The following is a 26251-nucleotide window of genomic DNA, read 5'->3' as shown; positions in this document are numbered from 1 at the left end:
CACAACCCTCTCTCTCCCTCCTCCCCTTTAATGGAATAAGTCAGGCATAGGCAGATAGGGGATGGGGTGGGGGGCTGTTTTTATGGGGACAACCTGACAGAGGGCATGGTCCATACAAAACTGGGGACAATACATACATATATATATATTATATACAGAGACATGGCCCCTCAGCAGGGGAGAGGGGCAGGCAAGAGAAACCTGGAGATGCTCCCTGGCCAACTCTCCCACTGCTGCCCCACCCCATCCTAAGTATCTCCCTTCCCTCCCCTACATCCACTTTGCCCCAGAAGTCCCTCCATCTGCCAGGGATGAAGTAGGGGCAGGGCACAGGATTGGGGACACTGAGACATCCAGCTTTTTGTGGGGGAAGGCAAAGGAGAAGGGAACAGAGTAGGAACAAGGGGTCAAGAATACTGATCGTAGGCCTATTTACAGGGGGAAGCAGAAATTATAGGTGTTGTCTCTAAAAATAAAAAAATTGGGGAACTGCTAGGTGGGGAGGAGATAGTGATGGGGTAACCTCTAACCCTGGCCCAAGCAAGGTCCACCCCCTTCCTCCCACCCCCACCCACCCACCCATCCCTGCCTGGGACTGCAGGGGTTGATAGTGGAAAAAAAGTGGGGGAAAAAAAGGAGAAAAAGAAAACAAAATAAAACAAAAAACTAAGTGGGAGATAGATTCTGAAGGTGGTAAGGGTGGGGAGGGAATATTGGGATCTCTCCTCCCTTGGTCCAAGCCCCAGTCTTGGGGAAAAAAGATATGTCTGTGAAGATTGGGAAAGGGAAATGTAGGAAGTGGTGGTCTTATTTAGAAAGTAGATCTGTGGGCAGTCTACCATCCATCTCCAAGGAGAAGAGGGGACTAGGGGATTGGGGAGAGAGAGATATGTGGGTTGGGATGTAGAAACTGAGAAGGTGGCACTGAACCAAAAAAGGGGGAGAGCCAGGAAGGCTTAAGCCACTGAGAGGTTGAGTTTTTACCCTCAACAGGCACTGGGGGAAAAGGGGTGCCCTGAAGAGAGTCTATTCAAAGGAGCCCTGACCCAGGACTAGGAGTAAAAGAGTTAACATTCAGAGTCTAAACAACCAGAAAGAGTGAGTTTTCCACCTGCCCCCTTTCTCCATCTGTCTCTACCAGAGGCCCAGGAACTAAAAGGGATAAAAGAATTCTATCACTATTTGGCACCTGCAGGGTGAGGGTGGTTAAGGAAGGGGCACAAAACTCAGCATGGAGAAATGGGATCAGGGAGAAGACCTAATGAAGTTTGCCCCAGGGAAGTGAGGAGTAGGAGGTTGGGAACCCAAGTGTCCTGGGCCCTCCCTTTGCTCCCTCCCAATTCCCCTCCGTGGATACCAGGGAAGAGAAGAAATAAACCAACCAGAAGTCCGTGCAGGGCTTGACCCAACTTCTGATCATCCCTTTGTTCTATCCACCCTGCCCTAGGCCCTGGGCCCAGAGTCCAGGGTAGGCTGGGTTGGGGAAGGGATACTGAGTTACAGGAGGGGGGAGCTCCCCTCACCCCAGAAGCAGGAGAAGCAGGATGAAACTGAGACAGCAAATTGATCCCCGACGTGAAGTAGTTTGGGGAAAGAGGATGAGTCAGGAAGGAAGTCTACAGCCAAGAGGTCCTAGGGGCCCTGGTGAGGACACAGGGCAGCCCCTTCAGTTTTTGAGCTCTTTGGGGAAAGGGCAGTGGAAAGGGGAAAGAGCTGGCCAAGAAGTGCACTGGCTGCTCCCCAGAAGTCTCCACTACTTCCCTTCCCATTCCAGTTTGGAGGCAGTGGCTTGGAATTGGACAGTTTGGGTAGTGGGTGGTGGGTCCGTTTGTCCATCCAGAACCCACCCTGTGGACATGCCCAGAGACAGCAAGAGGGATCACCCCATAGCACCCCTCAAAGTCATCAGGAGTCTCCCTCCACCCTGGGCAGCACCCTCAGTCTTGGAGAGGTGGTAACAAAACTGTCTTTCAAGATGGACACAGACCAAGGGAGAGAAGTCTCCCTCCCCAGCCATTTCTGCTTAGGCTCTGACTTGACAAATGAAAGACTAACCCAGTTGAGCTCTAAGTCCAGAGGCCTTCCCAGCTGTTCCTCTGGTCCCTGAAGCAAGAAGGGATATGGGGTTGGGAAGGCAAGAGAGAATTGGGGCACCTGTCCCCAGGTGGGGAGTGGAAAAGAAAAGGCAAGAATTGGGATGGAGGGAGGGGAGGGAGGAAAGAATGGGAAAAAGAGGAAGGGAAAATCCAAAAGTGGGTGGTTAGATATTGACTGGGAATTGGGTATGTGTTAAGTGGAATTAGAATTCCTCATTGTCTGTAGGTTCCCCTCTAGTTCCGAAATCTGAAAAACAAAACAAAACAAAACAAAAAACAAAAACAAGTGATCAGGGCAGGCTAGGGACAATGAGCAAGGTGAAACAGCTGACTGGCAATAGGCCTGACCCCTTCCCCCAAAAGCTATACAAATCCCAAGGGAGAAAGGGCAAGGTGACAGTGTCCTTGTTCCCATGTGCAGCAGGTACATGTGAGTATCTGAGATCACTGAAGTCGGAATGGGGATGAGGGTCACAATAGGGATGCAGAAGTTAATGTCTGGGTGTCTCCTCTTGGTCTCTGTATTTCTTCCTTTTAGATCCTCTCTCATACTCTGATTCTCTTCTCAATGTTCCATTTTTCCTTTCTGCGTCTCTGTATCCTTGATCTGAGTATCTGTTTGTCTCTGTCTCTCGATCCCTCTGTCTCGTCCTCCTTATGCACTCCCCATCTCAAGCCTCTGTATTTTTACAGGGGGAAGTGAGAGGGGGGCAGTTCTTGAAACCTGTGGCACTTGCCTCTTGAATTCCCTCCATAGCAGATTGGCTGACATGATAACCTATGCCATGGACTGGGTAACACCTAAGCTTGGTTCCACTGGAATGAAGACAATTGGTGGGAAGGGAAGAACTTCATCCCTTACTTATATTTCTACTCTTACTCTCGTAGAAAATTCCCTAAATTTGGGTCTTTCTAGGTTTCCAGTGTTGACCTCCTGAGAAGCTAACCCTAGTGATTTCCTCTTCACACTGTGGGATCGATCAGTCCCAAGTCCCTAAAAGTGCCATCACATCACCCCATGCCAGTCATACTGAGTAGCAGAGAAAAGGCTCATTAGCTCAATATAAGCTTTGTGATAGTGCTGAGGTTCGGATGGAGGGAGGAGAATAGGAGGGGAAGGAGAGCAGATTTGGCTACCCTACCTTGTCCCGGAGTTTGTCTATCTCCTCCTTCCGAGCAAGCTCTGATTCTTCCAGCACCCGACGCTGTGCAGTTTCCTTTTTCAGGAACTCGATCTCCCTTTGGGAAAAGAAGGGAGGGGAGTAGGTCAGGGCTGGGCACTGGGCTCAAGCACTGGCAGGTATTCTCATGACCAAGGAAGAAATAAGACCCAGGAGTTCAAGTTCTCATATCTTTCCAAAGAGAGACTCGAACATCCAAATTTCTATCTGTTTTGCCCAAAGTCTCCTACCTCCCCATGACCGGGGTTTCTATGAAGAAATCCTACCATTAAGTGATCATACAGCTAATAAGTGTTGGAGGCTGAATTTGATCTCAGGTCTCTTCTAAGAAATGTCAGCAGGAGTTTGATACTCCTTGGAGGCTGATCTTTAGCAAATACCTTCATCTCTTCAGGATTCTTTCTCTAAAATATTATATTCTTTTCCTTTCTTAGCCTGAAAGCCTTTGACTTAAAGGCCTTTTCTACTCTGGACTTTCACCACCTGAGAACTTCTGCTCCCCAATTCTTCTGACCAGTCCCTGTCCCCTTCATGCACATCTTGGACATCTATCTGCCTTATCTTATGAATATCTACCCTTTCCCTTAGACTTCTGCTAGGAGTTCCCCCCCCCCCAAAAAAAAAAAAGAAAAGAAAAGAAAAAGAAAAATGGAAGATGTTTCCTCTCTTCAAGGCCCCCTGCCTAAACTTTTTGGTTCCCTTGAATCTTTAACCTCTCAAATGCCTTTTACTAGTACTAGAAATCCCTCAAAAGTATGCCAGCTTCCCTTTACTGCCCCTTCCCATCCATACTTCTCAACCCCCTTCCCTCTGATCAGCTTATATCATAACTAGAAGGAATCTTGAAGGCCATTTAGCCCAACCTCCTTATTTGAAAAAAGGAGGAAACTGAAGTTCATAGAGGATTGGTGATTTAATCAAGATTACAGTTAGTAAACCTAAGAGATAGAATCCGAATTCAGGTTCTCTACCTTCAAAGCTTTCACTTGTTCACCTGTCCCTTGTTATTTCCTCTCTTGGATCCATGATTCCCCAAATTTCCCCCTTTCACTCTTATCTCTCTCCCCCAACCCTTGAGCCTCCTCCCTTTCCCAAGTCCATACTTCTGCTGGTAGTCTTTAATGAGCCGCTTGGCTTTGCTGTACTTTCGCTCGAGGGCCTGGTACTGGGCCTGAGTCTCCCTGAGGTGCTCATCCACAGCCTGGCATAGGCTCTGTGCCTCCCCCCAGTAGCCCTCCAGCTTCTCCATTCGCTCCTTGTTCTCTTCCACGCTTTGTTCCAGCTGGGCCTTCTCAGCTCGCCATCGACCCTTCTCCTGCTCCAGGCCCTGAAGCTGAGATACCACCAGAGAAAAAGGATCAAAGGGAGAGAAAAAGAAGTATTCTTACTCTTGACCAGCAAAAAATATATAGGCTGTGTGTTTTTGGATATCTCAAACCCAAAGATCATCGTCAGAGGATGAGAGCTTCAGAAATGGAAAGGATTGTCGAAGCTATCTCTAATTTTATAGATGAGGCTGAGGCTGAGAGGCAAAATGATAGTAAATGGCAGAATTAGTCTGTTATCCTGGTCTGCCAGCTCCAAATCCAATGCTCTTTCTGTTGGAAGCCACCCTCCTTTCCCCTTTCCCCCATGATTTTGCTTCAATTTTTTCTTTTCACGTAACCCTGCCTTCTTTGCTGACTCCTCTTGATCTTCCAATTCTATAATTGTGAGCTTCCCCAGAAGTTCAGTCCATGGTGCTTGCTCTGTTATTCTGTCTCCACACTCTCTCCCTTTAAGAAATGATTTTATCTCCTGGCTTCAACTATCACTTATTTGGACGGCTCCCAAATCTCTATTTCGACACCAGACAGAGCTCTTGAGCTTCAGATACACTCTTCCAGCTACCTCCTAAGAACCTCTCTACTCACCCCTTAAATATTGTAAAGGAGGTACATTGGGACATGCTGCAGTTATTACTGAATGAATTCATTACTCAGGGAAAGCTATTCCCTATCCCTCTAGCCTATCCAAATCATGTGCTTTTCAAGGTGCAGGTAAGTCCATCTCCTTTATGAAGTTTTCTCTGATTGCTGTAAGTATGATTCAGCAGGTTGTGTGTGTGTGTGTTTGTGTGAGAGAGAGAGAGAGAGAGAGAGAGAGAGAGAGAGAGAGAGAGAGAGAGAGAGAGAGAGAGTGAGAGTGAGATAAGGGGGCCTTATAATCTCTGAAAGAATCAGTCAATCTATCTATCCATCCACAAGTATTTTTTAAAGACTTAAGATGTGTCAAGCATTGTGTTAGATATAAGGGATAAAAATACAAACACAATCGCAACCTCTAGACTCAAAAAACTTATAATAGTGTCAATCAACCTCCCACCAAGTAGACCCCAAAAGGCCCAGGGTACCCCAAGACAGATCCTCACCTTTCTTTTCAGTTGCTGGATCTCAGCCTCAGTGACAGCATGCTTGATCTGGAGCTGTCAGGACAAGCAGAAAAACTGATTCAGCTCAGAGTCCACACAGAATCACACCCTAGCAGCTGGGCACCCCCATCCCCTTCCCTCTTCAACCCCTGGGAGCCCACCCCCACCCCCACCTCCTTAAACTTGTGCACCAGCTTCTCAGGCTCCATCTCTACTGGGGACAGGGCGTCCTCATTCTCTGCTAGTTCAAACACCTCTATGGCCATTTCACTGCCTGGGAACGTAGGGCTCATCTCCTCATCCTCATCTGTGGCGTACTCTCCTGTCTGAAAGGAGGGAAGCAAGGCTGTCATAAAAATCACATCCCAGTCCTTTCCTGAATCCCTCTCTTCCTCACCTGGATTCCACCTACCACCCACCCATCCCCAGAGTTTAGAGCTATAGTTCTATCCTTCTAGAAGCTCTGCCTTGGGCATATTTCCTAAGATCTTTATAAAACTAGGAAAAAAATACTGCCCTCAGTACAGCGTCCAGGTCACTTACTTTAAAAATACTTCAATGGTTAATAGGGACTATATATCTGGAATAATCCTTAAGGGTAAAGGGAGACAGAAGAGACAAGTAAGATATACATAGCAAGTAATAAGTATATAAAACTCTAACCTTAAGAGGTACAGGCAGGAAATATAAGTGGATTCAAGAAAGGATTGGACAAATCGATGATCAACAGAACCATAAATGGCTATTAAGAGATGCTGAGCCATACTTAACCTTGAGGAGGAATAGTGGGAAGGAAATCAGGATTTCCATGGTATGCAAAGGAAAGGAACTGTAGAAACCATCTAATCCAATCCATTCCCCCCAAAAGAAAAGGAAATTAAGGCCCCAAAAAGAAAAAATTATGCAAAATCATAGCAGCCTTTGAACTAATAATGACTATAGAAAATGGATGGCGAAGCTGACTTTAATGTGAATATAAAAGTCACTCTGGAAATCAGAGCAATGCCGTCCTTTCTGTTTTCTTCTTCAGAGCTATTGTTTAATAAATACTGTTGCTGAGCTATTGTTTAACAAATACTGTTGCTATTATGATAACAATAATAACACATTTTGTACTTTGCATATACTATAGATAGTGTATTCATTTTGAGTAGGTCTTATCTCTCTACTACACTATAATCCTCTAGTGGTCAGGGAGAATGTCTAATACATTTTTGAATTCAACATACATTTATTAAGTTAATAATAACATTATTATTATTATTGTTATAAGAGAGTGTGCTATTCTATATGACCACCAGGCGGCACCCACACTGGAATGTGAGGCCACATTAAATAGTGTGAAGGGGTTCTACCCCTTCTAGCACTGGACAGGTGGAATCCAGATTACCTCTTCATCTTCTTCTGCATATTGGGCGTATCTCTGCTCCATCATTTCTCGTTGCCACCGCTCCTGCTCCAGGGTCTGCTGGATCAGTTGGGCCACCTCGCTTTGTTCCCCTGGACGTTCCCGCCCAATCAGAAATCTGCAATGTTTGGAGGGAGGGGAGAAGGAGAGAGCTATCACTATTTCAGTGATGGGCTGATAAATGCACACAAGACACTTTTAAATTTAGCTCTCATTCTCCATCACTTTCTTAAGCCTAGATGATCAACAGAAATAAATCAAAGGCTGATTTGTAGAATTTGCCGATTTCCAAGATGTAAATGCTCACACTGAAAATTTAATGATTTCTGAGGTGTAAATAATCACACTGAAATTTAACAACCAGCTCTCTGGAGCCTGTAAGTGCTGGCTCCAGCATCTCCTGTACAGACTCCTCTGAAAGTTTCTGTGTTGAGAGATGAGCTTTTAAAGCTAGGTAAAGAGGCTGGATGGGGCAGATATTAGAGATATCATATCCTATGTATAAATTGGTCCACAGCAGTTGATGTGATTCTGGAGAAACCATTTGTCCCCTCTCTGTTTCCCTTTTCTATAATCTCTATCTATCCCTTTTTGTTGTTGTTGTTCAGTCGTGTCCAACTCTTAGCAAAGATACTGGAGTGGTTTACTACTTTCTTCTTTAACTCATTTTTTTTACAGATGAGGAAACTGAGGCAAACAGGGTTAGTTGACTAGCCCAGGGACACACAGCTAATAAGTGTCTGAAGTCAAATTTAAATTCAGGTCACCTTGACTGCAGGCTAGCTGTGTTACCAGACTGTCCCTATCTAGCTATCCTTTTGCCTACTTGCATTCCATAGGAAGAAAAAGGATTAAGTTAAACTGTGATGGATTTGACTCTTTTCAATAATAAGGTGATCTAAGGCAATTCCAATAGTTTTATGATGGAAAGTGCCATCCGAATCCAGAGAGAACTATGGAAATTGAACATGGATCAAAGCATAGCATTTCCACCTTTTTGTTGTTGTTTGTTTGTTTTTCTTTCTTGTGTTTCCCTCTTTTGATCTGATTTTTCTTGTGCAGCATGACAAATATGGAAATATGTTTAGAAGAATTGCACATGTTTAACCTGTACTGGATTGCTTGCTGTCAGGAAAGGAGGAGAGGAGAGAGAGAAAAATTTGGAACACAAGGTTTTGCAAAGGTGAATGTTGAAAACTATCTTTGCATGTATTTGAAAAAATAAAATGCTATTAAAACAGAAAAAAAGAATAACAGTATACAAAATAAACTCACAAAAACCAATAGCATATCTACATAGCAATAATAAAATTCAAGAGAAAATTTTTTTTAAAAGGATTAAAATTGGGTTAAAGAGGCTGCACCAACATTCATTATAAATGGCTAATCCCAGGATCACCTGGGATGTCAAATTGGCATCGATCCTGGAAACCATCCAGATCAACTTATTTTATTTTAAAATTATTTTAAAAAGAAGGGAACTAAAATTTAAAAAGAAAAAATTTCAAAGAGCCAAGAGTCAAATCCAAGCTTCTTGTTTCCAAGGCCAGATTCTTTTCAATTCTAATCAGCCATTAGGATCTTTGGTTTATAGCTGGAAGGGATGTTGTCTAGTCCGATTCCTTCACTTTTTTTCAAATGGGGAAACTGAGGCTCATAGACATTAAGTGGCTGGCCCCAAATCACACAGCCAGTCTTGGAATCTGGGTCCTCTGGTTCTAAATTTGCCACTCACTCATCCAGAATGTCAGCTACTTGAGAGTATGAGTATTTGTCTTTCTTTCTCTAGCACCTAACACTGTGTCTAGCACAGAGAAGGTGCCTATTATATGCTTGGAGGAATGAATGATCTCTCCACCAAGCTCCAGCTGCTATAACTAAGGTTCTCCACTTGAGAATATGTTTGTTAAATAATTATTCTTTCTAAGATTGAGATTAGGGGGATAGGAAAATCAGGAAAATGTCATACCTCTAAAACCAAAAGAGAGTGAAGCAATGAGTTCAAGGAGAAGGACTCTAAGGGGAAGCAATGCTGCTCTTTGGCCATTTGCACGTCGTATGCAAAGATTCCACTGCTGTCTCCTCTAACCTTTTTTCTTCTTCAGAGAATAGCTTATGAGGTCAGGTTATCTATCTAGGAAAAAACTTAGTTGGGCTTCCCTTTGAGTGGCCTTAAGAAGCAGACAGGGCCATAGTGGAAAGAACAATCCCTGGAGTCAAGAAACCTGAATTCATATCTCTGTCTTAGATACTCATTAGTTGTATGATCCTGGACAAATCACTTAATTTCTGTTTGCCTCAGTTTCTTCAACTATACCTTTCAGGGTTGCTGTGAGGATCCAATGAGATATTTGTAAAAAGTATATAACACAATGCCTGGCATATTTTTGTTGTTGTTCAGGAATTTTTACTCATGTCCAACTTTTTGTGACTATTTGGAGTTTTCTTGGTAAAGATACTGGAGTGGTATTGCCTCCTTGTCTTTATCCTGGGACCAGGAGTGCTGGTAAATGTTGAACAAACAGTTTTCTCCTCCTCTCCCAAATGTATGCATGGCACACTTTAAAGTTTATTTTTCAGTATTCACATTTCCATCACATCATCATTTTCTTAAATCTAGACAATAAAGAAAACAATAAAGGAAGACTTTTGCTGATTTCCAAGGTACAAAGGCTCACACTGAAAATTTTTAAATTGGCTGACTTGAGCTTTAGAGCTGGCTCCAGCACACCCCTGTCTGGCAACATTATATCCAAAGTCTTTTTTTTTTTTCCTTTCTCTTCAATCAATCAAGAAATCAACATTTATTAAGTGAATGCCTAGGATGTGGCAGGCACTGTACTAAGTGCCAAGGTGACAAAAAAGGCAAAACAATCTCTGCCTTCAAGGAGTTTATAATTTAATGTGGGACACAACAAACCAACATATTCCAAAAAGTTTTACATGTATATATCTATATCTATATCTATATCTATATCTATATCTATATCTATCTATATCTATCTATCTATCTATCTATCTATCTATCTATCTATCTATCTATATATATAATGAATAGGAAATAATTAACAGGGGAAAGCACTAGAATAAAGAAAGGTTAGGAAAAGTTCTCTATAGAAGATAGGCTTTTAGTTGGGACTTATAGGAAATCAGGGAGGCAGCTAGGTGAAGTCAGCAGGACTTGAGTTCAAATTTGACCTTAGATCACTTAACACTTCTTAGCTGTGTGACTCTGGGTAAGTCACTTAACTCCAACTGCCTGGGGGGGGGGGGGGAGGAGGAAATCAGGGAAATAAAAGGTGGAGATGAAAAGGAAGTGTTCCAGGTTTGGAGGATAGCCAGAGACAATGCCAGAAGCTGGGAAATGAAGTTTGTATATGAGAAGCCTAAGATACTGGGAGGAGGATATTGTCCTCTATAGTAATAGGGAAAGAAAAAAAAAAGAAAGAGTTTAGGGGGAAAGAAAATGGGAACCATTTTGGATATGTCCATCTCATTCACTTGGAATGTAGCTCCATGTTGGTTGAGTCCTTAAACTATAGCTGAAGTATCAACCCACCAAAGTATCAGCTCCTAATGGGACCTTTCCTATTATTTTGCATTTATTTCATACTTTTTTGTATTTATATATGTTTGCCCATCCTCCTCAGACTCCAGAGTGTCAGTTCCTTAAAGACAAAGATTGTTTCTATGTGTCTGGCACATAGAAGGTGCTTCATACACAATTATCCCTTCCCCATTGCAACTTTCTCCATTATGATTTTGGGTTGGCATAAGAAATTAAATGGGGGGCATTTAGGTGGCACAGTGGGTAGAGCACCAGCCCTGAAGTCAGGAGTATCTGAATTCAAATCTGGCCTCAGATATTTAACACTATTATATGTGTGTGACCCTGAGCAAGTCACTTAACCCAATTTGCCTCAGCACAAAAAGAAGAAAGAAAGAAAGAAAGAAAGAAAGAAAGAAAGAAAGAAAGAAAGAAAGAAAGAAAGAAAGAAAGAAAGAAAGAAAGAAAGGAAGGAAGGAAGGAAGGAAGGAAGGAAGGAAGGAAGGAAGGAAGGAAGGAAGGAAGGAAGGAAGGAAGGAAGAAAGAAAGAAAGAAAGAAAGAAAGAAAGAAAGAAAGAAAGAAAGAAAGAAAGAAAGAAAGAAAGAAAGAAAGAAAGAAAGAAAGAAAGAAAGAAAGAAAGAAAGAAAGAAAGAAAGAAAGAAAGAAAGAAAAAGAAATATTAATTTGGGGGGAATTTTGCAGAGTCACAGATAACACAGAAAAAGCATAAATATATGTATAATATTTTTACTGAACATTGACCCATGTTTAGCTTATGACCAAATACTTAACCGAAATTTTACAGTAAAGTACTATAAACACCCCATAAAAGAAAAAGGAAAAAAATCAGATTTCCTATCTGGCACAAAAGGAGAGCCCAAAAATTTTACTTGGATTTCCAGATCCCAGGGATGCTGTACCTCTAACCATTTTTTAAAAATCTCTGCCGAGTTCCATCTCCAAATTTCCAACTGCTTACTAGACATCTTAATCAACCTGTTCAGATTATATTTCTCTTAATTTCTCTATTTCTGTCAATAGTGCCACCTTTCATTCAATTATTCAGGCTGAAAGCATTGCTGTTATCTTTGATTTTCCTCTTTCCTTGGGCCCATCATCATCCCTCAACAGCCAATCAGTCATCAAGCCCTGTTAATTCAACCTCTGCTACATGTGTCCATCTACCATCTAGTCCCATAGACAACACTTAAAGAAAGACTCTCTCACTTCCCAGAATACCTTCCTCACCTTCCTGGCTAATCTCCTTGCTTCCTCCTTCCCATCTCTACTTCACAATGATGCCCAATTAGTCTTACCTATGTATAGAAGGGATTGGGTTATTCCTTTCCTCAGGATTCTTTCATAAACGCCTCCATCTCCCCAGCTATCCCTCACCTCACTTATAGACATTGTTTTTTGCTTTTCTTTGTATCCAAAGCACTTAACTAAGTATTTGCAATATAGTAGACACTTAGATTAATTATTGACTAAATAAAATTCAGCATCTTTAACTTGGCATTTGTAGCATTCCACAAGCTAGTATTATTCTTTTAATACTCTTGTAAGTTCTATTCTCTCTTCTACATAATAAACAACATAAAGGCAGGAAATATGTCTTAATGATCTTTAAAAAAAAAAAAAAAAACTTTCCCAGCACCTAACAGAAATGTTTTCAATGTATTAAATGCTTTAATAAATGGTTGTTAAAGGAAATAAATGAAAATATTGGTAGAAATGGCAACAAATCCTTTAGTGGGAAGCAAGGTGTTAGAAGGGAAGAGACGGTCATACTAAAAGAGTAAGGGACATGAAAAAAGTGTCTTGGGTATCCTTCTGCCCACTGTACTTCAGGAAGGGGAGGAGAGATGAAGAAGGGAGATTAGGATGAAAAGGAAATGGCAGAAGGCCTAGGCCCTCCTGAATCATGTCTCCTCCCCACATCTCACACACACACACACACACACACACACACACACACACACACACACACACTCACACACACATTTCCTGTTTCTCTATTGCTCATGTCCTGACCACCATCCCTTTCCAGGAGATTTGTCCCCTTTTCCCCAGAGTCAGGATGAAGAGTAATAATGTCAGCAATGGAGATGAAGGTAAAAAATGGACAGACAAAAAAGGAGGTGTGAGGAAAGAGATTGGAGATGGGGGGAAGGCGGGCAGATGTTGTTATGAGCCATTCTGTAGTCCCTGGCACCCAGTTGATCCTCCTCCATTTTCTATCAATGTCCCACTGAGTCAGTAGGAAGGTACAAGGAATGGTATAATCTAAAAAGATTACTTAGAAGAGGAGGTACAGAATGACAAGAATCAGAAGACTATAAAACATGACAATTAGGAAGATTTGAGACAAATGAAAGAAAAGTCATTTTTAGAAAGGCAGAAGAAACCTGGAAGGGAATTATAAAAATTATAAATTTGCTATGGGGCAAAGGTTCTAAGCCTTTTTTGTGTCATGGACCCTTTCTCAAAATAATGTTTTTAAATGCCTAAAAGAAAAATTACAAAACCAATTATATTGAAGTACAGCTATCAAAATATTTTAAAAACAGGTTTGTAAATCCCAAGGTAAGATTGCCCGCAATAATTTTGATGCTATCAATTTCCCACCTTAGTCCCCAGAGATGGACAAAGAATCTATGAGCAGTGGAGTGGGGAAGATTCTGTGGTGCAGTGGATGGAGTGTTGGGCCTATAGTCTGGGCGACGTGAGTTTATATATAGCTTCAGACTATGTGACCGCGGGCAAGTCACTTAACCCTGTTTGCCTGTTTCCTCATCTGTAAAATGATCTGGAGAAGAAAATGGCAAACCACTCCAGTATGTTTGCCAAGAAAACTCTTAATGGGTTCATGAAAACACACACAACTCAAAAGAACAGCTCAACAATAATTGTACGTTCTATGACTTAATCCCTAAGGCAAAACCCTAATCTTTTCTGGGTGGGACCATCTCTCTTGTAGGTAAACATAGTTTGGTTGTCTGATTGCTAAGAAGTTTGGGGTTCCAACACTCATCCTTCTCCCAGAACCCAAAGTTTCTCACCGCACTCGGCCCTTGGTGTTCCTAAGCACTGAAGCTGCAAAGCTCTGAGTCACACCCACCAAACTGGTCCCATCCACTTCCACCAAGAGGTCGTTCACTTGGATCCTAGGAAGAGAAGATTGAGAGTTAGGTTATCATACTCCAAGTACCTTAGTTAAGAGGACTGGGTCCATCACCACCCAGGACAAAGTCACTAATTCAGTGATAGTTTTTACACCCTAGGGGAGAAGGAAACCTTGCAGCTGCCGAGAAGCTCCTTCTCCATTAGCAGTTCTCCCTTCTTCTGTAAGCATTCTGAACACTTGCAAAATCATGCAAGAGTCTCTAGCCCTACCAGCTGGTTTAATCTCTCTCTGTTTCTCTGTCTCTATCTCTCTGGATGTCTCTTTGTCTCTGTTTCTCTTATACACACACACACACACACACACACACACACACACACACACACTTTCCCAAGGCAGACAAACACACAAATACACAAAAATGTGTTTTCCTGGCCAGATATATATAGTCCAAGACAAAGATACTTAGATGTACAAAGATATATGATTTCTAACAGAAACACACACATACACACAAACTGAGGAACACCCAAACAGATATAGATTTATACAGAAATACTCAAAATGACAATACACAGCAACATGTATGTAATAGTAAACATGTGGTCAGCCCAATGGGTAGAGCCACTGCATGTCCCCTCTTCCGAGTAGTCCTTTTGAATTATACCATTCCCAGCACCTCCCTACCGACTCAGTGGGACTTGGGATGAGGGAGGAATGAATCAAACCTGGAGGAGAAGGAAAATCTTGAGTCAGGGAGATCTGAGATAAAATCCTGCCTTAAACATTGCATGATCCTTGACAAATCACTTGATGTTTGTCTGTCTCAGTTTTTTCATCTGTCAAATGGAAATAACAATAGTACCAACTTTTCCAGGGCTATTGTGAGGATCAAATAAATGTAGTGTGTTTTACAAACTTTAAAAGGACTTATAAATACTAACAGTTGTGCTGGAATCCCATGCCTCTTCTTAACAGATATACAATAGAAAAAAAAAAAACACAAGAGTTTTTCTGTATTCATGTGTAAGAGGAAGGGTCTATTTCAAATGTTACAGTGAAAGGAGTACAGGATTTAGTACTCCTGAGAATCTGAGTTTGAATCCTACCTCTGGGACCTGTGTGACACAGGGTAAGCTTGTCTGTTAAATAGTTGTTTACTAGTGGATTGAATGATTGATCTCCCTGGACTTTGGTATCCTAACCTATAAAAAGAGGGAGATGGCTCATGGGGTCCCTTCTAGCTCTAAAAGAATATGACATAACATACATATATCATGCAAAGACATGAAAATGCATGCCTGTATCTTCTTACCAAAATATAGGCCTGTAAACAAGCACAAAACATCCTTGTACAAACATATGACGATTCACAACCAACACTTAGCACAGTGTCTGACTCACAGTAGGCACTTAATAAATGCTTGTTTCCTTCCTCTGGTTCCAGGTTTGTTTTTTTTTTCCCTCCTCTATTGTCCCCATAAGAGACAGAAACTGTGAATGACCGAGACTCAGTCCATTGAAGGGGAAGGGGGAGTGGAAAGAGGAGTGGAAAATGGAAAGAATCCTCCCTCACACGCCCCCATCTTCCCTGGAACTGCAGTGATGTTCCCACAGGACCCCATACGGGAAACAGAGGAAATCAGTCCATTGTAAACAGGTTCCTCCCACCCTTACGCATGCGTCCAAAATGTTCAGAGACATGTGCCTGGGCAGACAGGGAGAACCAGAGAACCAGAAATTGGCATCTTTACACACACCCACTCAACCAACTATAGCTAGGACTGGCCTGAAAGTGTTTGGAAAAGTCTCTGAAGCTGAATGGAAAGGTAAGGGATATGTGTGGCTATGGCCATTATTATCTCTACTCTGCAGACCCAGACTAGGAGAAGAAACTCATAACTTGACAAAGCTCAAAAGCTGCTCCAAACCAATCTGGACATAGAAACACAATTCTTAGTATAGTTAATTTTAAATCATACTAGTGAGTGTGAGCACCTACACTATTAGTCCACTAGTCTTACAGAGAAGGTAGGGAGGTTGCTGTCACCCATTATGGCAAGAATAGATTGTTGGTGGTGGTGGTGGTAGTCCTTCTTTCTTGGCATCAGGAAGGTGATGTCTTGACTTGCAAGTGAATTGGATTTAAGTGAGATCAGCCTTACTCACATCTCCAGAGACATAGGTCAAGATGACTAGAGATGACCCGGATGTAGTGGAAGACATTGCCCTTTTTAAGCTAAGTCAATTGGTCTGAGGCAATGCCCATTCAATTATTTAAAGTCTATGTCATAAATGAGGTAAAAGTTGGCTGAGTTTGCCATCATAAAACAATCAATCTGGGAGGGGAATACTCTTAGAGTTTCTGGCCAGAACAGAAACAATTGCTATTTACACTCACTCACAGCAAGTATAGACGGCACACTCACTAGCAATTCATCAACACATTCCAGCACCAGGTGTGTATCTGCTCAGCTCCTCTGAAAGGCTGCTACAACAATTATGGAGACACATTTCATACCAGAAAATATCAGACAAGATAATGCTTTCATACTCATACATATAACTCTAGTAGTACCCACCTCAAAGCCCTATAACCCATTACAGTCAACAATTCATGGACATTTATTGCTCACAATCCCCAAATCCAGTCTGTAGGTTCTTGCACACCTCTCCCTAAAACTGCTACCCACAATCCATCAACCTCAAGAGTAGGCACACAATTAGCCAATACACCAATCCTCCCTTTCTGGACTGCTTCTCTCCCCATCACTGTCCTAGTGTTCCTAATAGCTAATAAGGTGTAAACCTCTTAATCTCAAGGGTATGGGTTTGAGCTCCTTATTAAGCTTTTTTTCCCCCCCACAAACCATCATGGTATAGTAGAAAGATTATTTATTCTAAAGTTAGAGGACCTGAGGCTATCTCTGCCTCTTAACTACCAGAATGACCATTCCCTCCCTTGGTCCTCGATTCCTCATTTATAAAATGAGGGAGTTGTATTAAATGACCTTTAAAGCCTCTTCCAACTGGACATCTATGATCTTATTAACCCATTGAGATCATACAATGAGGAAAATCTACAACCTGGAGAATAACTCAGAGTCTTCTCCCCCCAAACCAGATTTTTATCCTGCCTACAAACATATCAGGGGAAGTACCACATCAGCCCTCAAGACCCATTCTGGAGGAAGATAGGATTGTTGCTGATTTCATAAGAGTATCCACAGGCAGTGCCCAAATAGGATGAGATGGGGACAGTTACCTGCCATCACGATGTGCAGCACCTCCCTCTGTCACTGTCTTGACAAAGATGCCCAGCTTTTCCAGGCCCATGTCGGCCCCAGCACCCATGCCAATGATACTGATGCCCAGTCCTTCTGAGTCTGAAAAGGGGCAGATGGGAAAGGGGAGGTCAATGCCATTCTGTAGGATTCAGAATTGGGGAGTGGAGATAGGATCACAGATGTCAGGTGAACACTTGGGAGGGTGACATATACTCAAGTTGTCCTAGGAAGGAGCTGAAAATATACCCAGCAAAAAATGGTGAACTAGGGGAAGAAGTCAAAGAGATAGCAATTTTATGAGATGGCGCTGGGTTGGGAGCAAAGTATAAGGAAGGCTGGCACATAGGACTGTGTTGGAAGCAGGTATATATGAACAACTAGCTGGTCAAGGTAGGAAGCTAGCTTGGGGTGTGTGGAAAGGAAGAGCTCTAATCTAATCATCCTTTCAGCAAGTGTTAATCAACCCCCTCCAATTTCCTGGGGCTCAGCCTTATATCCAGGAGCATCCATTTTCAATTTAATCCTAATCCTCCAAAACAACCTTCACAGAGTGAGAAGCTTTTGTCCCCATGAAATGCCTTTGATGCTAAGGAATGCCACTGATGCTCCTGATTGCTTCCTGTCCTCCCTAACCTTCTCAAGGTTTACAAATCACTATACACATGCTATCTCTTTTGATTTTCATAGCAGCCCAGTAAAGTAAATGTTATCATTATGTCCCTTTTACAGATGAGGAAACTGAGCAAGAGGGAAGGGAAATGACTTTCCCAGGATCACACAGCTAGTAAGTATCTGATCTTGGGTCTTCCTAACATCAAGTCTGGTTGATCACAAAGGGCTTATAGAAAGCTATGACAAACAGAGGGATAATGAGGTGTGTTTAGCTTTGATGAGGCTTCAAAATTAAGGCTCCTTCCTTTCTTCCCTCCTTCTTGCCTTTCTTTCTTTTTTCCTTTTATTTACTTCTTTCTTTCTTTCCTTCCTTCCTTCTTTCCTTGATTTTTTAGTTGAAAGATTCTGAGGAAGTTCTGAAGGAGGTTCTGAAAAAAGGCTGATGACAATATTTTGGACTAGGGGATGGCATATTCCATGATGATGACTGTTTAGGATCTGATGAAGGTGATAATTTTGGGTGGGTGATGCTCTGATGAAGACAAGGTTATGAAAGCGCTGATGTCTGTATTCATCTGTGAATAGTTATAATAGAGATTGGTATCAGTCCCATCTAGGGAATGACAGAAAAGCATATCTCAAAGTACTGTAATGGAGAGAAAAGGGATATGCTACTCCACCACAGGGGATGAGAAGGATGATGCTTCTTGCAATTGTGTTCCTTGTTGGCCCTAAGTCATTTAACACATGGGGTAAGATTAGTGAGGGAACACAGGAATGAAAAAGGGGACCTGTGAGCAAGCAGATCAGTAAACCAGAGCTGGGGAACAGAAAGTCTCAAAGTCTGGGTAGAAGAAGAGCACCCCCAAGCTCCCACCTCACCCTTGTCCAGCTCCACAGGGAATAGTTCCAGCCTCTCCACCCGCTTCTCCAGCTCATATTCAGCTGAAGCTGCCATGGGATCCACGTCCTCATTGCGGCGGTCATAGTCTTCATTGGAGTATGTGCTAAACACCTGGACATAGGAAAGAGGAAGATTAGACAGTGAAGGAAGGATGGGGCTAGAGGAGGAGAAAGCCTTGGCCTGGGGCAAGACCAAGACTGAGGCAACAAGCCACTCACTCCTCCTGCTCTCTCTGGGCACACTTAGCTCCAGTCTATAATGTTCCTGAGCTGGGCAGACTTAGGCAAATCACAAAGGCTCTTCAGGCCTCATTTCTTGTCAAATGATGAAGGTTAACTATTTGGTCTCTAACTCTAATGAACAATGAAATGATAAGCCAGAGACTGAAAACCTGGCCAGAAAGCTAATAACAAGAAGGACAAAGACAAAGTAAGAGAGACACAGAAGAGAAAACCAGACAAAATGGAAAATGAAGAATAAAAGGGCAAAAGAAAAAAAGGTGGGGGGAGAGAAAAGGGATGGGAAAACACAAGAGGAAAATAGAGATGAGTATGGAGGGAACCAGATGGGGAGAAAGAGGAGGGGATTGGGTGTGAGACAGGGGGGGAGGAGAGAGAGAGATAAAGACCAGGAAAGAAATGGATAAAAAGGAGACAAGCCAAGGAGGACACAGAAGAATCCTGTGTCTGCCTGTAACCTGACTTTTGGGGGGTGATGGTGAGTGGGGAGAAGACATTGGGGGCAGGGAAGGCAAAGGGGAAAAATTCTAGGCTCCCCCTTTTAGAGAAAAGGGCTTTTCTTAATGTGATCACAACAGCCCACGCTTTCTCTAGTTGTACCCTCCAGTGCTCACATATCAGATCATTGAATTGAAGCTGTCCTCATTTGAGACTGAAAAAAAGAAAAACAAAACATCCCTCCCCCCCAAGAAAAAACCCTAACAGAACACATATTTTTCTTTTGGCACCTCCCACAGGGATCTCTTCCACTAGAAGAGAAAAAGGACATTTAATATCCTCCCATATAAGTAGACATTGCTTCACCAGGAGTGCCCATGGGCATGACTAGGGAGTGAAGCCCGAATATCTTTAGACTCACTAGGGCACCATAAAATGTTCCAATCTGCCTAAGGGGCCATGCTACCTGAGGCTCTGTAAAGAATGCCTGATAGAAGCGCTGGACCAATGCCGCTGACCTGACTTAAGGGTGGCTTTGAGCTGCCTTCCGCTGTAAACAGGGCCAGCCTCTCTGCTCCCAGAAGATAGAACAGATGCAGAACAGGGGCATTGTCCTTAAGGCTCCAGTTCTCAACCCTGGAAATGCCAGCCCCATGCAGTGCCCATTCTGTGGAAAGGTGCCCGTCTTTAGGCCTGAGGTGTGGTGTGTGTGTGGGTGTCCACAGTGGCAGATTAATGAGGATCATTTTGGGCATGGTGGCATTTTCACGCTTCAATGCTTCTAACGACAGGTTGGCACCATTCAGCGCCAAGCGGGGGCGAGGGGTGGGGGGGATTGAGGCCATATGACAGCCTGGGTTAGTGGGAGGGGAACACTAGCTTTTCTAATTTCCCCCCATGGCCCACAGAAAGCATCCCACCTTCTGTCTAATGCCAGGACCAGGGCAGACAGTCTCATTTCTCAGCTCAAGGGAAACAGTATGGAGACCCCTGAGTCTCCTGCCCTGCTTTGGCTCCATTTTATCCCACTGTGAGTTGGGGAATGGGGCTAGAGTCACAGAATGTTAGAGCCGGACCTTTAGAACAAAGAATCTTCCACCTGACTCATCTAATCTTCCAGAGGAGGAAACTGAGGCCCAGGGAGGAGAACGGACTTGAGTGACAAAACTGGAACTAAAACCCAGGTTATTTTGTCAGATTAACCTCCAAGGGATCAGCTCTGGGTAGGGAAGCTTTAGACAGACCCAGGTGATATCTTTCAATTCTTATCTTCTCACTTCTCTCTCTCTCTCTTTCTCTCTCTCTCTCTCTCTCTCTCTCTCTCTCTCTCTCTCTCTCTCTCTCTCTCTCTCTCTCTCTCTCTCTCTCTCTTTTTGCTGAGGCAACTGGGGTTAAGTGACTTGCCCAGTGTCAGTTAAGTGTTAAGTGTCTGAGACCAGATTTGAAGTCAGATCCTCCTGACTTCAGGGCTGGTGCTCTATCCACTGGGCCACCTACCTGTCCCTCATCCTATAGAAACTATTCCCCATCACCAACTAGGTCTATTCACTGTCTCCTTCTTCTTCCCTCAAATAATAAAGATAATTAACATTTATATAACACTTTTTATATATACTTTTATATGCTTTATATATAAACACTTTTTATCCCATTTGATCAACACAGCAACCTTGTAAACTATTAAACCCATTTTATAGATGGGGGAATGAAAGTTTGAGGTGGATTTGCCTAGGGAATCACAAACTAGTGAAAGCAGAAGCAGGATTGGACTCAGGTGTGGCTGATAGCAAGTCCAACTTATATGAGTTAGTCACCTCATTATCCCCTACAGACTCTCAAATTTAGCTCCCTGCCTTTGCTCCTATCCAAACCACCCAGGCCAGACCCTTCTTTCTCCTCTCTTTTCTATCAAAATCCTAACCAAACTTTGAAGGCCCTGCTCCAAATTCAGTATTTCCCTGAAGTCTTCTCAGCTCACCTAGGCCCACTGGGATCTCTCCTTGCTCTGAATCCTACACCACTCATTGTTTGCACCTCACACTCTGGCAGGCACTTATCATCCAGCTGTCTTGTCAAGTTAGCTATCTTCCCATGGGGTGTGTGTGTATATGTGTGTCTTATCTCCCCAATGAGATGAGCTAGAGTTTTAAGTTTCTCTCTAGGCCCCAGAGAGGTCTGATACAACACACACAGTCATCCAAGCCAGATAGATGCTTGCTGTTTGATCCCATCCCCACACTGCAGAGGGATCAGTTTATGGGTGTCATAGTTTTGGAGTTCCTGGTGTCAAAGGGTTATCAAAGTCCCTGGAGAATGGGCTGACAGATGCTTACCATTATAGTTTCAGATGGGAGAACAAGAGATCCCCAAAAGGTCATAATTCACAGAATTAGTATTTACAACTCACATTTATACAAGTCTTTAACTTGAGGTCTCAATTATAGAGTCATGTTTTCTAAAGGTCAAGATTAAAAATCTATTAATCTCTTAAAGTCACAGATTTTAAAGGACTCTTGCCAAACATTTTCTGGGTGTGGAAATATCCAGGAGAAGTACCTAGAGAAATAAAGTCAAACAATTCCTGATTGTCTCATCTACCCCACATTACTCCTTCTGCATTGGGTCAGAAGATTCCTCATCTCTTACCTGTTCCTTTTCCCTCTCCCTACCAAAGTTTTATCTGTTCCTTATATCCTGAGAAAAGAACATGGTAACATGGAAGGACAGTCAAAAGACCTGGGTTCTGGGCTCATCTCTACCATTAATTGTCTACTTAAGCAAGTCATTTTCCTTCTATCGATCCACCTCCATGAAAGGAATAAATCCAGTGATCCAATTCTAAGGTCCCTTCTCAGTTTTGACAATCAATGACTTTAGATCTTCATTTGATTAAAGAAGATTGGCTGGTGAAAGGGCTTTCAGAGCTTTTGCTCCCATTCCCCAGGGGTATAACACAGGTTCAGATTGTATGTGAGGGGTGTGATCACCCATTTTAGTTTTTCCCATTTGCATCTTGCTGGAAAGGGACAGTTCAGGGACTGGGGAAGGGAAATTTTGCCTCTCCCAATCCCTAGGGAAGGAAGGGCTGGTCATTGGCCATGAGGTTGTTATGGAAATTATAAACAAACAGGTTGGAGAATGGAATACTATCCCTTTATGCCAGTCTAGGAGAGGAAGAGATAGGTAAGGGAAGGCCAGGGCCCAGAATTGTGTCTTAGCTTTACATCTATATGGAATGAGGGAGTTCAAAGCTAGGACGCATGTATGGAGGAAAGGAAGCTACAGAAATGCTGGGGTTGCAAAGATCTGGGTTGGGATCAGATCTGGGACTCAGTTTTTGCCATATTATCCAGAACCTCTCTTCTTCTATCTACACACACAAACCCATACACCTCTAAAGAGAGACAGCCTCAATACATTTTCCATTCTCATCTAAAGAACCAAAAGCATTTATTAGGCAACCTAGTGAGCATGGGTGAGGTGGGGGTGAAGGGTGGGGTGGGGGAAACCAAGGCTTAGAAAGAGGAATCTTAATGGAGAAGCATCCAAACTCCCTCCCCCGACCTCCTTCTGTTACAGGAGTGTAGAAAGAGCCATTTGGTCTCAATTTTATTCTACGTAAAATAAACGAGTGGATATAAATCTCTAAAATCCCTTTTTCTAGTCCTAACATTCTATTCTGGTATGGGGGCAGAAGGTCATTATGATTTCACAAATGGAATCTATTGTCAGAGTAAGTTCTTCTCCAGGAGCAGCCTTGGGGGGAGGGAGGTTTCTTGCTCTTTAAAAGATTATTAAGAAGGAGGGAGCAGGAAACAGACCCCTTCCTTTTCTGGATGGTCTCATTTCTCCACTTTTTTTTTTTTTTTTAATATCCCCAAAGATTCTGAGAGAGCCAAAAAGAGGCTTCCTTTCCAACCCCTCCAGCACCCTTCCTGAGACAGTCCTCAAGCTCCTCACCCTGGAGATTTCGATCCATCTTTACCAACACCATCATGGAAAACCCTGGTCCTTCAAGAGCTCCAGTGAAGTGGTGGGTTGGGGGATGGGAAGTCCCAAGAGGAAGAAAGTCCCTAAACCTTATCACCTCCCTACCACCCTAGGAGTCATGTGATCCCACTCCGGAGTTCTCCGTTTGCTACTTCCCCCTTTCACTTCTGCAAAGTTGAAAAGGGGGGAAATGTTAATTTAGATTGAACAGGGGAAAGTTCTGCTTCCCCCCTTTTTGGGGAGAGGAAAGATGGCAACAATGCCCAGGTTTGTTCCATCTGCCTTTGTTTTGTGACCCCTCTTTTTAAAGTTTGGAGTCTTCCCCAAAGGAGCTCATCCCCATCCCTCCAGTATCCCACCGTCTGGCCCCAGGCTCCCAGAAAGAAAGGAGTTCTGGGAAGGGGAGAAGTAATCTGGCTTTATCAAGGGCAGGGCATAGAATGCCTGCCCCAGGCAGCTGTGTGGGTGAGCAGGAAAAGGAGTCACCTCTTCCTCCCTCTCCACCTTCTTCCGACGCATAGTTGGAGGTGGGGGAGGAAGGGAAGAGTAGGCCAGCTCGCCAAAGGGGACCCAGAAGGATGGCTAACTGTGGATACCCTGACAGCTACCCTCGCCGGAGGGGGAAGCAATAGATGTAGGGCATGGGGAGGGGGACTGGTGCAATGCTAGTTTATTGCCTGCCTTTATTCCGGCACAGGGCACAGCTCGAGAGGGAGACTCTGATGAGATTTCTTTTATCCCATATAAATAGTTCTAACTAAGCAATACCCTCTCCCAAATATAATCACTTCTGGGTCAGGGCTGCAGGGAATAGCTGGGAGGGGGCAGGGTTCCCACCAATAAGGGAGCTGACTCAACGTGCCAACCTCAGCTGGCAGGGCGGAGGCGGGCAGAGCGCACATGGCAGGGGGTTGGGGGGGAGTGGGTGCCGAGGGACCTCACTTACTTGGATGGGTGCAGTGCTGAAATGGATCTTCCGGCTGGGTACCGGCTCCTCCTCCTCAGAGAGCCCTGGGATCTCTATACACCCCGATTCTGGCTCATAGGGGGGCTCCCCATCTTCCTCCTCCTCGTCGTCTTCTTCCTCCTCCTCCTCCAGCCCACTACCCCCCGAGTCCTCCCCAAGCCCGCTATAGGCGCTCACGTCCACTAAGTCCGCTTCGGAGAAGTCTTCCCTCTTGGACTCATCCCCTTCCTCGGGGGCCACGTCAGGCGCCCGACTTACTCCCAAGACCCCTACTCCCCTCTCTCCGTCCCCTTCATCCTCCGGGGCTGCTAGAGCTCTTTGCTCCTCTGGGGGTCCGGCTGGGACTGCGGAAGCCACGGTGCCGTTCTCTAGGGCAGCGTGGACAGTCACCTCAGCCTGGATCACCTCTCCAGCTGCTGCCTCGGCCTCCGATTCCCCACTCTCTTCCACTTCCACCGGCTTAATTTTGCGCACTTCCCGGGGCTTGGGGGGCGGGCGGACCGGTGCGGAGCGAGGCAGTGGCTGTTGGGGCTGCCCCTGAGGCTGCGGCTGCCCTCCCGGACTCCGCTCCTTCTCCGGAGGGCCATCACCGGACGGGGCGGGAGGCGTAGGCAGGAAAGCGCGAGACCTCTTGCTGACCAGCTTGGAGTTGAGCGGCGGCGCCCCGGGTCCCCGGTGGAGGCCAGACCTTAAGTCCGCCTTCTCGAAGACTGCGCTCAGCTGGCTGACGGTCGGGGACACGGCGTCGGTGTCCAGCTTGTCCAGCGCCTCGGTGCTGCCGTTGAAGCGCACCACCACGTCCAGCTTCCGGTCCTGCAGACTGGCCCTCTCCTGTCTCAGGAGCCGCCGAGTAGCGGCCTCCTTGTCGCTGCCCGGCCCGGCCGCCGCCCCGGCGGGGCTGCGCTCGAACAACTTCCTTGTCTCCTGCAGCCTGGACAGCGGCTGGGGCGGCAGCGCCGGCTGGGGTGGCTGTGCTGGCTTGGAGTCGAAGCGGCTCACCCGCTCCGACACGCTGGTGCCCAGCTTCAGCAGCGCGCTGTGGTCCACGTTCTCGTTGAGGCTGCTGGCCCGGGGCAGGGAGAGGCGCACCGAGCGCTCAGGCACCCGGGGAGGGGGCTCCGGGGGCCCGGCTCCCCCCGCACCGCTATTCCCCTCTCCCCAGCCGCCGGGAGGCCCAGCAGTCCCCATCTGAAGGAACATGCTCTTGATCCGGTGGACGTTGGAGCCATATTTCTTGTGATGGGGAACCTTCGGGGCCTCGTCTGCCCCCGGGTTGTCGGACGGGGCTTTCAGGGCCTGGATACCAGCCTCATAGGCGCTGCGGTGAGGGGAAGCACTCCGAAGGGGGCCCCCGGGGCCGCGCGGCTCTGTCTTCATCATGATGGGGGGAACCGGGTTCGCATCCCCCCTTTCTCTGTCCCTCCTCCGAACAAGGGACCGGCTACCGTCCGGATCCCCTCCCCCAAAAAACCCTCTAGGAGACTCGCTCGAGTCTGACCCCCCCCCAAACAAGAGGCCGACCACAGTCGGAGCCCCCCACCCTCCCCTCCCCCCGAACAAGCGGCGGGTGGAATCCGGTTCACATTGTAGGCGGCGGTGTCAGCGAGAGACAGGCAAGCAGGCAGTCAGTCCATCCCCCACCCGGGATGGCAGATTCGGATCTCTGGGGGCCGGGGGACCCCGGGAGCCATGGTCCTGCCTCGGAGCTCTTCGAGATTCTTATGCTGCTGTCACTGTTCTCTCGCACAGCCTCGGCTCGGGCCAGGCTCCGCTTCCCTTCTGTTCCGGCCTGCCTGTCTGCCTGCCTGCTTCCCTCCCCCCCCAACTCCCCTTTTCCTCTGTCTTTCTCTCCCTCTGCCACAGCCGCTGCTGCCTGAGAACTGAGCCGGTGCCCTTCTCTTAGCGGCCGCTGGGGGGACGGGCCCTTCTGGGTCCTAAAGCGACAGGGGTTTCCGGGGACCTGGGCCCCAGCCTCCCCCTCGCAGTGCAAGCCTCTCTCTAGGCTTTGAGGGCCAGTCACTAGTGGACCCGCCCCTTAACCCCCCAC

The 26251-nt window shown here is 45.2% G+C and overlaps 1 protein-coding gene across 3 annotated transcripts; it reads right to left on the bottom strand.

The window, feature by feature from the left end:
- Positions 1-62: 62 nt before the first annotated feature.
- PPP1R9B (protein phosphatase 1 regulatory subunit 9B) lies at positions 63-25713 on the bottom strand. Of its 3 annotated transcripts, none has more exons than XM_074261166.1 (10): positions 24184-25713; positions 18549-18681; positions 17033-17153; positions 13706-13810; positions 7078-7213; positions 5879-6013; positions 5688-5741; positions 4381-4610; positions 3239-3335; positions 63-2343 (listed from the first exon to the last, which is right to left on the bottom strand). In XM_074261166.1, exons 1-10 carry the CDS (start codon positions 25582-25584, stop codon positions 2290-2292), a joined length of 2466 nt encoding a protein of 821 aa, XP_074117267.1. In that variant the 5' UTR covers positions 25585-25713; the 3' UTR covers positions 63-2289. The 3 variants fall into 3 exon arrangements, with proteins under 3 accessions (XP_074117267.1, XP_074117269.1, XP_074117266.1); XM_074261168.1 differs by having other exon boundaries at positions 5942-6013; XM_074261165.1 differs by having other exon boundaries at positions 5861-6013; positions 24184-25712.
- Between the last annotated feature and the right edge of the window lie 538 nt (positions 25714-26251).

The sequence above is a fragment of the Sminthopsis crassicaudata genome, chromosome 4 (genome assembly GCF_048593235.1).
Source record: "Sminthopsis crassicaudata isolate SCR6 chromosome 4, ASM4859323v1, whole genome shotgun sequence".
Lineage (NCBI taxonomy): Eukaryota > Metazoa > Chordata > Mammalia > Dasyuromorphia > Dasyuridae > Sminthopsis > Sminthopsis crassicaudata.
The sequence above is the reverse complement of the archived record's forward strand: the minus strand, read 5'-3'. Positions and strand labels throughout refer to the sequence as shown.

What these genes read in the sequence shown, in the direction of transcription:
- PPP1R9B (XM_074261165.1), bottom strand. Translation starts at nt 25,584, where the DNA reads ATGATGAAGACAGAGCCGCGCGGCCCCGGGGGCCCCCTTCGGAGTGCT. An exon ending in GCTGCACATCGTGATGGCAG is followed by an intron (nt 13,811 to 17,032) that starts GTAACTGTCCCC and finishes TTCTCTTCCTAG; the next exon opens with GATCCAAGTGAACGACCTCT. An exon ending in TCCAGCAACTGAAAAGAAAG is followed by an intron (nt 4,611 to 5,687) that starts GTGAGGATCTGT and finishes GTGGTATCTCAG; the next exon opens with CTTCAGGGCCTGGAGCAGGA.